At 38.8% G+C, this 17,160-nt stretch overlaps 1 protein-coding gene across 1 annotated transcript; it reads left to right on the forward strand.

Annotated features, from left to right (window-relative positions):
* The first annotated feature begins 9,036 nt into the window (after nt 1–9,036).
* LOC137945584 (calcium-dependent protein kinase 7-like) lies at nt 9,037–13,024 on the forward strand. Its single transcript, XM_068791527.1, has 10 exons — nt 9,037–9,531; nt 9,689–9,812; nt 9,948–10,091; nt 10,183–10,335; nt 10,478–10,593; nt 10,679–10,846; nt 11,025–11,258; nt 11,345–11,486; nt 12,019–12,077; nt 12,611–13,024. Exons 1-10 carry the CDS (start codon nt 9,037–9,039, stop codon nt 13,022–13,024), a joined length of 2,049 nt encoding a protein of 682 aa, XP_068647628.1.
* Nucleotides 13,025–17,160: the final 4,136 nt, after the last annotated feature.

Here is a 17,160-nt window from a genome sequence, read left to right on the forward strand (position 1 = left end):
TATTGAGGCCACATTTTCTTTAATAATAATATCTTATCCAAAGAGACACAATAGCAACAACTAAAATGGGCTTGGGCCCATATAACACGAACCAAAATAATCCTTGTAAAATTAACCCATGAAATAATCTAATGCACATATTTGTACCAAATAATATGATGTCTAAGGAATAATCTATCAATACTTCAAAATAATAATCCAACCATAGAAAAAAATTACCGAGTCGCACCGAGTCAAATAGTAGATCAATATAGCCGAGTCATGACAAAAATATGTATAACCTTTGGTTAAGAATACGTATATCGAGGTAGAAAATAAGTGGGCCATGTCTAAGTTGGCTCACTGAGTTGACCCAGACCGAGTTGGTCTGGGTTGACTCGGTAAGGAATAGAAGTCACGCTCGGTTGACAAGTTTGTTGGGTTAACTCGCCCAGTCCAGGTTGCTGCAGAACAGGCGCAGGCCGGATCAATTAAAATTTCCTAACTTAGGAAACAATTAATAAGGCAACAACCTTCTTCTTCCTTTCGGTGTCGAAGGACTCTCGACGGAAATAGTCTAAAAATGGCAACAAGATGGCGGAGAGATTGTAGCAGCAGCTGGAGAATCAAGTGATTCCAACAAAGACAATCTTGAATACGGAAACGAAAAACTTTCCAAACAAATTTTTTTTGAAATATGTTGTTAACCAGCAAGGAGGCAGAGACATTTGAATCCAGTAGCGACTGAATACTGAGAAACATTAGCGGTGAAGGAAATTTTCCTTTGTTAATTGAGAAGCAAAAACGACAGGAAATATATTCTCAGACAACACTCATGGCAGGAACGTTGGGCAACTTCCTCACCGTGAGAAGTTGTCGTCTTTGGCGCCGAACATAGATATTATGCTCTTAATCAGAGATATTTGAGATAATTGGGAAGTTTCCAGTAAACAGAGCATACTCTCGGAAATAAAATAATCCGATAAGCTTTCGTTCAAATTCAATCCAACGCTGTAGAGAAAATCAAACCAATGCCGGCGCATTTCCCATTGTCCACTGTCGACCAAGAGGAGACACCGAAACTTGCTTAAGCTCACTCTCTTGCTTCGGTGAAACTCTCCTTCGGACTAGACAAAGAGCTTACATTAACAGAAAATTCTCTTGTCTCCATGTTGAAGCGAGAGAGAAGAAACTAAAAAGCATTGATCTGGTGATATGTTGGCTCGAACTAAGCGACCTCGAAAGTTATCAAAATTTTAATTGATGGTAGAGATAACGATGAGGAAGGCAATACAATTTAATCAAAGTAAGGGAGCAAAAACAAATGCACGAGACTAAGAGATAAAAGAAAAAAAATTATAACCCTAAACGGAGGAGAATGAAACTTGAAAAACCGTAGTCAAAATCCTGAAAATCAAAGATCTGATACCATGTTGATTTTCAGGACTCCATGGATTTACCTCATGGAGAAAAATTGAGAGAGACCCATTGGGAGAAAACTAGAGGAAGAAGAGGTTATGGACTTGATGTCCTAACCCTCCCCAACTCAATTTATAGATTAATGAAACTAATGTATTATAATAATACCCCTGAACTTAGGGTTTAGGGTCTAGGGTTAAAACCCTAGAACTTTAACCTAATTACATCAATGCCATCTCTGTGAGATGATTCTTTATTTACCATTCTACCATCATTATATAGGTGCCTTCTCCTTGATCTATGAGCCTTGAGCCATTCTTCTGCATCTCTTGGCTGTGTGGGCCTTCCTTGGTCTTATGGGCTTGAAACCATCTTCCAACACACTTGGATATGTGGGTCTTCCTTAGTTGTGTGGCTTGGGCCCTATCTCCCCATAGAGATCAAACAAAAGAAACTTTTTAAGGAAAGAAAGATACTCAAGTTGGTAAAATAGGAAAGTTAACCAACATTAGCAACTCAAAAAGTGAAGTAAAAATTTTGGATTTTCACATGCAATAGGATACTAGAATGGCCTTTGGTTCTTCCAATGTGGATATCTCTCTCTAGAAAGATCATATTGATAATGGTTTTTGGGATAGAAAGTAGACTCACATAAATTTCTTTTGAGATATATTTTTCAATATAAATTCTCATTCATATTGGTACACACGATTTAGAAAGTTGAGGCTTTCTACTGCTACATGAAACTTTTCTACTGTTTGGCCTATGCTGCTTTAGATGTTGATTTCTCTTTCTAGAAAAATCTGATTTCAACGATTATTTTTGGATTGGAAACTAGAATCATTTATATTTTTAAAGATATATAATTTTATATAGGAAACATATAGTAAGAGAGTAAAAAATCTAATGAAAAATAGGAATTGGGAAAGAAAGACTTAATGAAAAATGAGACACTCCTCTTTTTTTTTTTTCTTTTTCTTCTTCTTCCTCCCTTTCTTCTCCATATTCTTCTCCATTTCCATCTCAGATCTTTGCCCGCTTTAATACCATGTTGATTTCTAGGGACAACACATAAACACAAGAGATATCAAAGGAAGGAGAGAAGAGAGGAACTCCAGCTCTTGGGAGAGAGGAAAGAAGAAACCAAGGGAGAGAATGAAGAGGAAAATAAAAAAGGGTGTATGGACGAATTTGAGCCAAGAGGAAGAGGCTTGAATGCTCTACCCCATGCCTTGAGGGTATATTTATAGTTGTGTGAAGTTTTTTACAATTACGACAAAAATAGGAATTGGGAAAGAAAGACTTAAAGAAAAATGAGACACTCCTCTTTTTTTTTCTTTTTTCTTTTTCTTCTTCTTCCTCCCTTTCTTCTCCATATTCTTCTCCTTTTCCATCTCAGATCTTTGCCTGCTCTAATACCATGTTGATTTCTAGGGACAACATATAAACACAAGAGATATCAAAGGAATGAGAGAAGAGAGGAACTCCAGCTCTTGGGAGAGAGGAAAGAAAAAACCAAGGGAGAGAAGGAAGAGGAAAATAAAAAGGGGTGTATGGACGAATTTGAGCCAAGAGGAAGAGGCTTGAATGCTCTACCCCATGCTTTGAGGTTATATTTATAGTTGTGTGAAGTTGTTTAAAATTACTACAATGCCCTTAGAGCTACATGCATCAAAAGGAAAAAGACATCCAAGGACATACACCAGCTTGAACAATTACAAATTTATTCTATCTCTATGAAAGTTTTCCTTAATTACTAGTCATGCCACCCCTACACGCGTGGGTGTCTCTTTACATTCTACCAGTGTTAACTCAGGTATGTAGCTAATCATGTTCACTCGTCATATTGGTTCTTGACTAAGGAGGCTCTAGACACATGTCAGGTATGTTGTCATTGTTTTCCGATTTCAAAGAGTCTCTATGTGTCAAAAATGTTAATCTTAAAGATGGTTCTACCTCTCCTATTCAAGGAGTAGGTAATGTTACTCCTGCTTCCTTTTTGTCTCTCCAGTCAATGCTTTTTGTTTCCAAGTTTTCTCTAAATTTGTTGTCGGTTAGTCAGTTAGCCAAGTCAATGAGTTATTCCCTCACATTTTTATCCTACTCATCGTGTTTTTTAGAATCTCGTGACGAGGAAAACAACTAGTTCCGCTCGTTAGAGAGATGGGCTATACGACCTGGAGAACCTTCAGTATATCCTCTACAGTGGCACTTGCGGCTAAGTCATCCATCTCCAGCAAACCTAACTCAAGTCTTTCCCGACTTTCCATCTAGTTCTTATTTTTAGTGTGGGTCGTGTTAACTAGGCAAACATCACAAAAATTTGTTTTTAGTCTCATATCATAAAACTAACAATCTATTTGAGATTGTACACTCAAACATTTGAGTCCTTCTCTTGTGACTAGTCAGTATGGTCATAAGTATTTTATTTTTGTTATCGATGATTTTAGTAGGTGTACTTGGATTTACCTTCTTAAGAAAAAGATCTAAGGCTTTTGATGAATTCAAGCTTTTCATCAATGAAATAAAAAATCAGTTTGTTGCTTCATTTCATATCTTGCGTACTGATAATGGCCTCAAATTCATGAGTCATAAATTCCAAGTCTTTTGTCATGAACAAGGAATTATTTATCAAAAATCATATTTTTTTACCCCTCAGCAAAATGGCATAACTAAACGTAAGAATCGCCATTTACTGGAGGTAGCTTAGGCAATGATGTTGTTCTTACAATTTGTTTCTTGGTTAATAGAATGTCTTCATCTGTGTTAGTAGGAAAAATTCTTATGCATGTTCTTTTGCCATATGCGCTACTATTTGGTATCTCGCTCCGCGTGTTTGGATGTGTTTGCTTTGCTCATGTATTTGGGTCTGCCAATGATAAGTTGTCTTCCCGAGTTATTAGGTGTGTATTTTTGGGGTACTCTTGCACACAGAAGGGGCAAAATGTTTTTGCTCGTCCATTTGTATGTGATGATGTTACTTTCTTTGAGGATGTAGCATTCTTTTCATCTAGATCTTTACTTTCTGGTCCTGTTGTCTCACCTAGACTGACACCAGTTATACCTGTATTAGTTATCCCATTGGACCGTCATAAGCTGTCACTATCAAGAAACCATTACATGTATATAAATGCCGGGAAGAAGTATCACCAACGACTCTTTCACCGGACTATGACTCTACTTCATCTCAAGATCCTAGAGGTAATGATCTACATCTTCCTATTTGATAAGGATGAAGCATAAGACTGAAGAGGTATACATGGAAAAAGCTAAGCGTGGCAAAAGGAATCACGTGAAGCTTGTTACGAAAAATAATGAACTGAGACTTGGGGACTCCCTTGGTAAAAGAATCAGCAAGCTGGAGATGTGAGGGAACAAAAGTGACTTTTAAGGAACCATTTGTAATCAGTTCATGAAAAAAATGATAGTCAATCGCAATATGCTTGGAACGAGGCCGAGTGACAGGATTGACCGCCATAAAAATAGCACTTTTTAATTGCATAATATCTTCAGAGGGGAAGGCAATTGAAGACGGAGATCATGAAGAAGTTGAACAATCCAACCAACTTCAGCAGTAGCAACGGCTAAGGATCGATACTCAGCTCCGACACTGTAGCAAGAAATAGTGGACTATTTCTTGGAGCACCAAGAAACAAGATTAGCTCCCAAGAAGATAGTATAGCCAGTGGTAGACCGACGTGTATCAGGACACCCAGCCCAATCAACATCAGAATAAGCAAGTAACTAATGAGAGGGAGTGCAGTGAAGTTGAAGACCATCTATGACTCTTCAGAAATATAACCATGAAGAAAGACATTCTTAACATCTAATTGATGTAAGGGCCATCCAGAAGTGACTGCAATGGATAGAATAATCCGAGCACTAGCGAAAAGACTCGTGTGATGCCGTCGTTGATGCCTATGTTGCTGAGTGACCCTGCATAGAGGGCATCATTGTCGAAGAAGACGACAGAAAGATGTCGAAACAAAGACGCTATCGGCAACGAAAAGGCTCGTGCGATGTTGTTGTTGATGCCTTTGCTGCTGGGCGACCTTTCAGAGAGGGTGTCGTTGTCGGAGAAGACGACAAAAAATTGTCGAAATAGAGAAGCCTTCGGCAGTGAAAAAGGCTTGTGCGATGCCTTTGTTGCTGAGCAACCCTGCAGTGAGGGTCTCTGAAATGCGAGAGCGTCATTGCCAAAGACGACGACGACGATGGAAAAAAGAAAAGAAAATTAAAAGAAAATTACAATAGCTCTGATACCATGAGAAGTTTTGTGTATGGTTGTAATCCTTAATGAATATGAGGTTACTAAATGCTCTTATTTATAAGGTATGTAAAATATACAAAACAGATCATCGAAGATCAAGGAAACTAATTGATATATATCTTATCTTAAACATAATAGATCATTGAAGATCAAGGAGAGAATCAGAAGATGATTCATCCTTATCACTATTGCACACAGGAAAGGTGTCAAGAAAGGTAAAGGTACAAGGTACCCATTATCTCCGTATGTGTTTTTTTGTTCCTTATCTGACTCCTATAAAAAAATTTATTTGTCCATTTCTACCTGCACTATCCCTTCTTTAGTGCAGGAGGCCTTCTCGTCTCCTCATTGGAATCAAGCTATGGATGTTGAAATGGATGATTTGATAGATCAGGACACTTGGCAACTATGTGATCTACCATATAGGGCCAAAGTTTCTAGTTGTCGTTGGGTTTATATTATCAAGTATAATGCGGACAGTTATATTGAGTGATTTAAAGTTCAGCTAGTTGCGAAGGGGTATACTCAAACCTTTGGTATTGATGGGTTTGATACCTTTTCGCCTGTTGCTTGTTTGTCATTTGTGTGTATTTTGCTCTCAGATGCAGTGAATTAGGGGTGGTTCGTCCATCAAAAACACCTTCTTATATGTTGATATGGAAGAAGAGGTATATGTGGAGCAACTCTAGGATATGTTGCTCTAGGGGAGACATATAAAGTATATAGACTTAAGAAGGCGATTTATAGGTTGAAGCAGAATCCACGTGCTTGATTTGAAAAATGTTAGGAATTAGACACTCTAATTCCAAACTAACGAGAATAATAATAATAAACGCGAAAGAAGGAAAAAACAAGCACAAAAAAGTACAACAAAATTTATACAGGTTCGCCTCAAGGTGAGACTACATCTTATCTTCTGTCATTGTAGTAATCCACTATGAAGATAAAATACTTTACAAGAGAGTTACAGGAGTTTCTCTCTAACCTCTCGGGCTGCAACTTGAGATACTCGGATTAAAATGATTCAAACCTAATAGCGGCTCCCCTCAATTATAAAGAGAAAATTAGGGTAACCGCGATACAAGAGTAAAATTTCCAAACTGCCCTTAATGAAACAACATTCAATATATCGTGGATCGACTAGGGGTTCCGCCCCTGCCCCCCTTCCAACCCTACGACGACCTAACCGCGCAAGTCAATCCACGACCAACTCAGCATAGGGTGTTAATTAGGCTCCACAACTTAACAAAAATTCATCCAGGTTGTGGTATCTATTGGGTTCTCAAGGAGTCATTGTGATCACTATTTATTTGTGATACAGAGGTCCTCTAGAATTGCGGTGCTTTTGGTTTATGTAGATAACATTATATTATCTGAGAGTGATATTTCTGATATAGAGGATACCAAAGTCTCATTTTTCTCCACATTTTCAAACTAATGACTTGGGACTGTTGAAATACTTTCTGGGGATTTAAGTGATGAAAAATAAAAAAACGTTATGATGACACAACGTAAGTATGTCACAGATATGCTTCAGGAGTATGGTTTGTTGGGAGACAAGAAAGCTAATACCCCAATAGAAGTGGAACATGATCTCCATGATGAATAGAGTGATGTATTAAATAACAGAACATAGTATCAGAGGTTAGTGAGAAAGTTAATTTATGCAACAGTTACTAGACCTGACATTTCTTTTGAAATAAGTGTGGTAAGCCAGTTTGTGGAAAGTACACTTAAAAGCTGCACAAAGAATTTTGAGGTATTTGAAATGAGCACAAGGAAAAGATATTTTTCTTAGACCTATCAATCATATGAAGATCGAGGATTTCTCTGATGCAGACTATGCGGGTTCCAAATTGGACAAAAAATCAACCTTTGGATATTGTGTCTTCCTAGGAGGAAATTTGGTTTGTTGGCGAAGTAAAAAGTAGAATAATGTAGCTCGATCTAGTACAGAAGCGAGTTGATATGGGTTAGGACAATCTCACAAGACTTGGGTTTTAACCACGATGAGCTGATGAGCATGTTTTGTGATAATCAAGTTACGATATTTATTGCAAGTAACCCAGTTTTCCATGAGAGGACTAAACATATAGAAGTGGATTGTCATTTCAATCGAGATGTAGTGATGAAAAAAGAGGGAGTGACTTCAATTGTTCGATCTAGAGATCACTTTGGAAATGTCTTCACCAAGGCCCCTAGCAAGTAAGAATTTATATCATTCTACAATAAACTGGGACTCTTGGATATATATGCTCCAACTTGAGGGGGAGTATTAGAAATTACATCTAGGGGTATTTTGGTCATTTTAACGTCCAAGGGTACTTTGGTCATTTTACCACTTCAGTGGTTAATTTTCTTTATGTAATCTTATTTTTTACTTTAAATTACATCAGTGGTTAAATTTTTATGTACATAGGATATGTAGTTAAAGAGATATAAGGAGATTAAAGTTTATTAAGTGTATATGGGTATTTTTTACTCAAAACATCTATTTAAGAAGTCTGGGAATTTGTGCACAATACCCAATACTATTACATCCCCATATGAAGACAAGCTGAGCCAACATAATGCATCTACCATGTTGAGTTCAGGTGTTCGCACTAAGATCCAGCCGTTCGATTCAACTAAGGCCAATTTGGACCTACTTGAATTATCGAATCAAACAACCCAAGTTGGTTCAGGTTGAGGGAGACCTGTCCATTATGAAAGGGTCGAGTCAGACTAAGCCAGTGACAACACCTCTGTGGATTAATTAGTATATTCAATCGCATGTGTCCATCACCATACCCTTAACAATGAAAATTTTGAGAAAACAAAAATAAAAATAAAAATAAACAAAGACAAACAGTTTGATTATTACACTTAAAGTGTACTCATACATGCAGGTTACAGCCAAATTTCTTTCATAAAACTTTGTTCTAACAATTTCCATTTACAAAATCTTGCTATCAGTTTAGTTTAGTTTGGATGGAGTTGTTCTAGTAGTCAGTTTTTGTTTTAAGGGTAACATCAGAGTTCTTTGTCCTAAATTTACATTTTTAAGTCTGAACCTGATCTAATTAACTCATGAATCATATCATAGTAATCATAAAATATATTTATTTATTTGAGGAGGATGAGCCTGGTTGCCTGGTTTGCCTGGTCTAACAACCTGGCAGGGGGCTAAGGAAACTTGAAGCAATCTGGGCCATCCAGTGACAACGAAACACACATCTCCGGTACACCTTAAAAAGTGGCGGGAGAAACGAAACCAACTCTATCGTTTTCAACCTTGCAGGTGTTCAACAAGGCATGGTTGCATGGGGCATTAGGGTTTTCTCATCTCTCTTTCCTGCCTGACTAGGGGAAAGAGAGAGAAAGAGGCCATGGGAAACTGCTGTGCTGCTCCCCATAACACCATCAACTCCCGCAAATCTAGACCTCTTTCCGTCGAGATCGATGTCGCCGATCGACGATCTTCCGCCTTTTATCCCGTCTCCGTCCTCAGCAACCCGACCGGAAATAACATTTTCCGTCAGTACCGTCTGGAGAAGGAACTCGGAAGGGGAGAATTTGGGATTACGCACCAATGCATCAACTTAGAAACAGGGGAGATTTTAGCATGCAAGACCATCTCGAAGAGCAAGCTCCGGTCGGAGATCGACGTGCAGGACGTCCGACGGGAGGTTGAAATCATGAAGCAGTTACCGCCTCATCCTAACATTGTGAGGTTGAAAGATACGTACGAGGACGACGACGCTGTTTATCTAGTGATGGAGCTCTGCGAGGGTGGAGAGCTCTTCGACCGAATTGTTGCGAGAGGACATTACACCGAGAGGGCCGCCGCGATCGTGACAAAGACTATCACTGAAATCGTTCAGGTACTGTTCTCAATACCCACAGCTGGAATCAAGATTGATCAGAAATTGATTTTTTCTTTTCTTCGACGTCGACCTTCTTGACATCTTTTAGAATATTGAATCATCTCCTTACAGTTACAATTTCATTAAATTTTTCTCATGTATTCATTGAATTAAGGTGTGTCATGAGCATGGAGTGATGCACAGGGACCTGAAACCTGAGAATTTCTTATTTGCAAGCAAAAAGGAAACTGCTCCACTGAAGGCTATCGATTTTGGTCTCTCTATATTCTTCAAGCCCGGTAAGCCTTGAATTCTTTTGGTTTTGCCGGTCGTATCCAAGTTTTTCTCCTTTTACTGTATATGATTACCAGCCCTATGGTTGTGTTTGATTAAATAAAAGCCTCTCTTTACGGAAATTTTGTATGGTGTAACAGGTGAGCGTTTCAGAGAAATTGTGGGAAGTCCATACTATATGGCTCCCGAGGTTCTGAGACGTAATTATGGACCAGAGATAGATATATGGAGCGCCGGCGTTATTCTTTACATCCTGTTATGTGGGGTTCCACCTTTTTGGGCAGGTAATGTCTTCTTCTGCTTTAAGATGTTTTTGTGTATCTGAATCAGTTTCTGATTTATGGGGTTTAAGGTACTGGCCAATTCCTAATGCAGAAACCGAAGAGAAAATAGCAGAAGCGATTGTTAAGGGGGAGATTGATTTTGAGAGGGAACCTTGGCCGAAGGTTTCTGACAATGCAAAAGAACTCGTTAAGTGCATGCTTGATCCAAATCCCTACAACAGGTTGACCGCACAGGAGGTTCTTGGTACGAAAATTTCAGTCGTTTTTTTTTTCTTTGTTTTTCCCTCTGGGAATGGGGGAAGTAGGGATGTAGCAGTTGCCTTGTTTTGCTTATAAATATGTAGGATGGAACTGGAACTAAATAATTTCTCACGATTCTCATGAAGATCATCCTTGGCTGCAAAATGAAAATAACGTCCCCAATGTCCCTCTCGGAGAAACTGTCAGAACAAGATTGAAGCAGTTCTGTACAATGAACAAGTTCAAGAAGAAAGCTCTTAGGGTAAGCCTTGCAGCTCTAAATTTGTGTTTCCTGACAAACTACTTACAAAGAATAATTATAAGCTTTTTACTATTTTGCTGTGTAGGTGGTAGCTGAACAATTGCCCTTTGAGGAAATTGACGCATTAAAGAAAATGTTTGATACGATGGATGTTAACAAGAATGGCAACCTGAGCCTCGAAGAACTCAAAGAGGGCCTGGAGATTATTGGACAACCTGCTCCTGACACAGATGTTCAGATGCTAATGGAAGCGGTAGGTGTCATCTTAGCCTTCTTTCACATTTTTGAGCAGTCTTCGTCTCTCAGGTTTTGTTTTCAGATATATTATCCATCGTTGTTCTGAGCTTTGTGCACAAGCAAGACTCAAGCTGTTCTTCCTCTTTCTCACCAGAGTGAATGAGTCCGTTATCAACCTGTCACTACTTTTGCAGGCTGATATCGATGGAAATGGCACTCTAGATTGTGACGAGTTTGTTACAGTCTCCATCCACTTGAAAAAGATCAGCACTGATGAGTACTTGCGGAAAGCATTTAACTATTTCGATCAGAACAATAGCGGATTCATTGAGATAGAGGAGATGAGAGAAGCGCTATCAGGGGACATTTTTTGTCCAGAAGATGAACGAGTGGTCGGCGACATTTTCCATGAAGTCGACATCGACAAGGTACAAACTGCTGAATCTCCAGCAATTTCCCAAAAATTACCTCTTTCCTTTCCAAATCTTCAGCTTTTCTTCGTCTTTTGTGGTAGGATGGCCGAATCAGCTACGAGGAGTTCATTTCAATGATGAAAAGCGGTGGAACAGATTGGAGGAAGGCCTCACGCCAGTACTCAAGGGCATTGCTCAACACCCTGAGCCAAAAGTTGTTCAAAGATCTCTCCTCCCAACTAAGTAAACGAATATCAGTAAATAACACCAGGCCTATTGCTCGCATCTCATGTACCAATCCAATAACTTAAGCTGTTTTTCCTCCTGCAATAATGTTAGAGCTCCACGAAAACGCCCTTGTTGACATTGTTTGAACTTATGTATTACTAGTAGATTCTACCATGTCCATACAACTGATTCTACTCCATTTCTGAAACATATTCATTGGGAGATGAGCTTCGGATGGAAAACTTTCCTGGAATTTTTGTGTTGGTAATTGTTACATCTTTTATCACCGAATAAATGCTTCTGATTTGCTGCCATTACTCCATTTTCTACTAAATTACTGCGTCTTTATTACACCCAATAGAAGAAACAGTTTAGCAACCGTAGTGAGTAAAGCTACAAAATCGTAGCTATCTGACCCCTCGCTGGGTGAGGAAAGGAAATAAGAGGACATTGGATGCCTCGGGTTAGTTAAACAATTATTTCGCAATTGAATTTCTTATTATGACGTACTTTGAAGCTTTGACAGCATAACTATTTGATCCAACAGCAAAGCTTGAGTGGCCGTTCAGTGCAAACTTTGATAGAGTAAGCTTCAGATGCCAGAGGGTAAGTTTCGAGCAAGCAAATTAAAAGATTTACAGCATATGTGACCGATCCCCCCAACATATCTCAGATAAACAATCCAGGATTCCTGCAATCGTGTCTTCTTTTGGAGTATATAAGTTCAACAATCAATCCAAAGTCAAAACCGTTCAATACGAAAGATCAGGGTGTCACTCATTCTGTTCCCAAACTCCATTGAGCGGACTGAAGAACCCTCAGGATGACCGGCTCCGGCAGTGAGGATTAATATATAGGGGGAACAACCGATTCCCTCCATGTGTTTACCCTTACTGTGATTTTGAAGATTGGAAATCCATCCACCGTTCGAGCTTCCGCACACTATTTGCCAGGGGCCGCTTCTTCTCTACCTGTTAAGTGCAAAGTAGCCAAACACCTTCCTTGCCTTGAAACATCCTCTGAGCTGATTCCCATTAAAAGTGCACGCCCATTGCCGTCTCTTCACGTGGTTTGTGCAGACAAAATGATAATCTTTCGGTTCTGGAGACGATTTTTTCTCGTCGATCTTTCGTTTCTAGGATTCGAGCAGGGTCTCCTACCCCCGGGTTTACAAATATTTCGTCCCTCAAGGTCGGGACGATCAAGTCCGAAAGCTGCCGCCCTTGCCTTTCCATCTGGCGACTGCGTTTTCGAGTGCCAATATGGTGGAGAATTTGGACTTCGACATTGTCATTGTCGGTGTTGGGATCATGGGTTGGAGCATTTCTAGAGAGTTCCTACTCGAATCGGAGCTTCCTGTTGCCACCGTTGATGCCGGGATTCCTTTCTCCGGTGCTATTGGCTCTGGTAATCAGCTGCTTATGATATTGCTTTCTGTTTTTCTACTTTCCAATTGTATTTTTCTGTTTTCTGTATTGATTGGTGTCAACTGGAGCACAGTGAGTACCGGGGGTCATCTTCCTGTTTTGAAGTTGGTAATGCAACCATCATAGCGATAAAGGGAAGATGATGTGGTTCAGTTCAGGTCCTACATATGCAGTTGTGCCTGCGAAAACCATACGAGATAGATAGTAAGCAACTAAGGGAAGCTCTAGAAAACAGTAGGTGCAAATAGGTTTTCTCAATTAAGCACAAGGCAACAAGGCAAATGGATCCATAGAAAGATACAAAGTGAGGCTTATGGCAAAATGATATATACAAACTTATGGTATTAATTATCAAGAGACTTTCTCACCGGTGGTAAAGTTTAATACCATCCAAGTCTTGTTATTCTTGCAGTAAACTTAGACTAGCCATTGCATCAATTTGACGTGAACAATGTATTTCTTTATGGTAATCTCAAGGAGGAGGTCTAAATGGATATACCACTGGAGCACACTACATCCTAAAAAATTAAGGTTGTGTGTTAGTTGCAACGTGCATTATATGGGCTAAAACAATCACCCAGTGCGGGGTTTGATCAAATTCAAATTGGCTATGAGAAAATATAGTTCCCAAAAGAGTAACTCGGATCATACTCTGTTCATGAAACATCGATTGGGAAAGATAACAACTATAATAATATATGTAGATGAATTGATGACTTAGAAGAGATCTATTAAATTTAGGCACAATTGACAATTGAATTTGAAATGAAGAATTTCTAAGGATTCAAATATTTTTTGGGAATCGAAGTAGCTAAATCAAAATAAGGCATATTTCTTTCTCAAATGAGATATGTGATAGATTTTTTGTTAGAAGTAGGATTATTAGACAACAAGTCAGGTGACAATCCAATTGTCCAAAGCCACAAACTTGGAGAATGTGCATATCATGTGCCAACTAATAAAGAAAGGTATCAAAACTTGGTTGGTATGCTAATCTATTTATCTGACGCTCACCTAAGTATTATTTATGTTGTAAGCATAGTAAGTAAATTTATGTATTTTCCTAGTGAAAACTATATGAGAGCAATATTCCAGATTCTTCACTATTTAAAGTCCTCTCTTGGAAAAAGACTTATGTTCTCCAAGAATAGTCTACATATTGATGACTACACAGATGCAGATTGGGTAGGAAATGTTTTTGATAGAAAATTCACCTCAGGTTATTTTACATTCATAGGAGGCAATTTGGTCACATGGAAGAGTAAGAAGTAAAAGGTAGTCTCATTGTCTAGTGCTAAAGCCGAGTTCAGAGGAATAGTGAAAGGTCTTTGTGAACTTCTTTGGCTTGAAAGATTGTTGAATGAGATTGGATTTGCTGCCATTGATGAAATGAACTTGTTTTGAATTAATAAGACAACATTTGACATTTCTCATAATTTAGTCCAACATGATTGAACTAAACATGTTGAGGCAAATCGACATTTCATCAAACAGAATCTTGAAGCCAAGATAATTCAATTTCCATTTGTTAAATTTTAAGTCCACTTGGTAAATATACTTAAAAAAGTTGTTCTTAGGAAAACCTTCTACAACTCACTTGACAAGTTGGGCATGATAGATATCTATGCACCAAATTGAGGGAGGGAGTTTTGGAGTAGTTTTCTCTCAGAGGAACCAAAGGATCGATTTCCTTCTTTCATGAATCATCCATGATTCTGGAGAACAGTAAAGAACAGTTTGTCATTTTATGAATATTTTTTTCTATATTATGCTATATATATAGATATCTTGTTTCTGTAAATCAAAGATACGAAGAAGAGAATTCCATTTTTATCAAATTCATGCTTGTATCTGCTTGTCTATTCATTCATCTTTATTTCAAGTCATGGGTCACCTTTTTGTATGTAATGGCAATTACCCATCCTCTATTCAGGCTACTCTTTAAGTTTTTCCCATTATAGGCATAAACATGATTTTAGTGGTATATGTGTGCTATTCATCCTATTTTTGTTGATGTGTAATCTTGGATCATCTTTCTAAGTTAATGGCATATACACTAGTTTGTTCCAAGAAAATATTTTTTATTGAAGTGTTTCCATTAAGGACAAAGCAACAAGACATTTTTATATGAGACAATGGATCTTCGCTTGCATCAATTTTAAGTTATTATTTTTCTATTGAAATTAGCATTTTCATATTTCCAGCGAAGTGTTCAATGTTCAAGCTTTAGAGGATTTCCAACATTATGAATTGTTTAATACTTTCTACTCTGCTTTTCTAATTAATTCTGTTTTCAAAATTGATAATGTTGATAAATGATGTCCATGCTGATGGAAGTTTCTCTTTGTATAATTACTGAATGCAAAAATAACTTGAAAATTAGTAGTATTTTATTTTCTATTATCATTTTTTAATGTTACTTTCTACTGAGATGAGCCAAAGTATGGTTGTGACAACTATGAGAAGATGGTGTTCTGATTGACATTATATTTGTGTTTTTGGACATTGAGTTAATGGAGCTTGAGAACTCAATGGGAACATAGTAATTTAAATGCCCATTTTGTGAACGATATGCCATCGTAACAGAAGCTTGCAGACCAAGCTTCCATTACAGGAAGAGAAGGAAGACAACAATCACATCACGAGTGCCAGAAATAGCAAATTTTTCATTTCCAATTTTATGTATAAATATACGATATAATCTTGGTTTCCAAATCGTGGTGAATAAAGAGTTTTTCATTAAAAACTTACATGGTATCAGAGCAACAAGGGATCTTGTGCCATTTTTTTCTTGCGAGAAACTTCTCCTTTGTTTATCATTGTTCTACTTCCGCTGCTACTCACCTTCGTGCATTGGCTCTTTTCCCCGACACCAGCATAGTCGTCGCCCCTCATATATCCGCCCTGACGTGAAGGCCACCAAGTGTACCTCTTTTCTCCGCCGACTCATCATCGTTGTGTCCCTCAGCTTCTTTCTCTTCCATCAACCTTGTTCCCAAAGACCTCGATGAGATTTTATTTGTTGAGGGACCACCAGGATCAAAGTCCCGCAAATTGTTTTTGAGTTCGAGAGGAAAATTCATCGGGGCCACGGGTTAGCCAACCCACGTACATGAACTCAGGTCGGTCCATGGTTCAATCATGTGCCCAACTCGGTTCACAGAGATTTTAAAAAATGGTGGTTGAATCCTTTTCTCATCTTCTCCATTTTCATACCCTCATCCACATGATCACATTTAAATTCTCTTCCACAACCTACCTCTTGTGGAAAATCCAACTTCTTACTCTTCTTGAAAGTCAAAATCTCCTCAATTATGTGGACGAAAACCTCGCGCCACCACCTCAGTTTGCTGCCATGGATTCTACCCCCCCTATTGTTGAATATTTAGTATGGAGAGCAATAGATCAACGCCTTCTCAACCTCCTCCTTTCCTTCCTCACCGAGGAGGCAATGGCCGAAGCTGTAGGCCACTCCACTGCATGCGAGAACTGGCTTGCGTTGTAAAATGCCTTCAGTCATCAATCAAAAGCTCAAAAAATTCGTCTCAAAGATAATCTCCAGCAGTTATAGTGCAGAAATCAATATGTTGTCACTTATACCAGCATTTTCAAGGGTCTCTGCAATCAGCTTCACGCAATCGACAGACCTATCGACAACACCGACAAACTCCACTGGTTTCTCTGTGGACTCGGCGCCGAATTTTCCCCCTTCTCCATCACACAAATGGCCATCACGCCTCTCCCCCATATCTCTGACCTCGTCTCCAGAGCCAAGAGCTTTGAGCTCTTTCAAAAATCTCTGGAGAGATCTATTTCTCCTATTGCATCCCCTAGATTGGACCGATCGACCAGCCGCGGCTCTGGTCGAACCCAAGGCCAAACCAATGGTTATGGCCGCCATTTTTTCAACCAAGGCTGAACTCATTCTGGACAAGGGCGTCGCCTTCCTCATTGCCAGATTTTTTCGTCTTGACAATCACTATGCTAATTGATGCAACCAGCGTTATGCCCACAGTGAGTCCAGTGAATCTCATGCCCATCTTGATGAGGCTTTCACTGGATCATGCTCTCTCACTGGATTTGTGCCCTCAGATTGGTTCTTGGACACTAGGGTTTCCACTCATATGTCCAATAATGCATCCATCCTGGACCAGTCTGCTCCATATAAGGTAAAAACTTTGTAATTGTTGGGAATGGTACCTCCTTACCTATCTCACATACTGGTATTCTCTCTCCTAACCCAAATATTCAGTTATTAGATG

Source organism: Aristolochia californica, unplaced genomic scaffold (assembly GCF_029961685.1).
Source record: "Aristolochia californica isolate CCGP_79_NKW_82.1479 unplaced genomic scaffold, dmAriCali1.0.hap1 SCAF_1, whole genome shotgun sequence".
NCBI classification, from domain to species: Eukaryota; Viridiplantae; Streptophyta; class Magnoliopsida; order Piperales; family Aristolochiaceae; genus Aristolochia; species Aristolochia californica.

Coding starts and splice junctions, on each gene's coding strand:
- LOC137945584 (XM_068791527.1), top strand. CDS start 9,037: ATGGGAAACTGCTGTGCTGCTCCCCATAACACCATCAACTCCCGCAAA. Junction 10,594..10,678: donor TCAAGAAGAAAGCTCTTAGG/GTAAGCCTTGCA, acceptor TTTGCTGTGTAG/GTGGTAGCTGAACAATTGCC. Junction 12,078..12,610: donor TAAGCTTCAGATGCCAGAGG/GTAAGTTTCGAG, acceptor TTTCGTTTCTAG/GATTCGAGCAGGGTCTCCTA.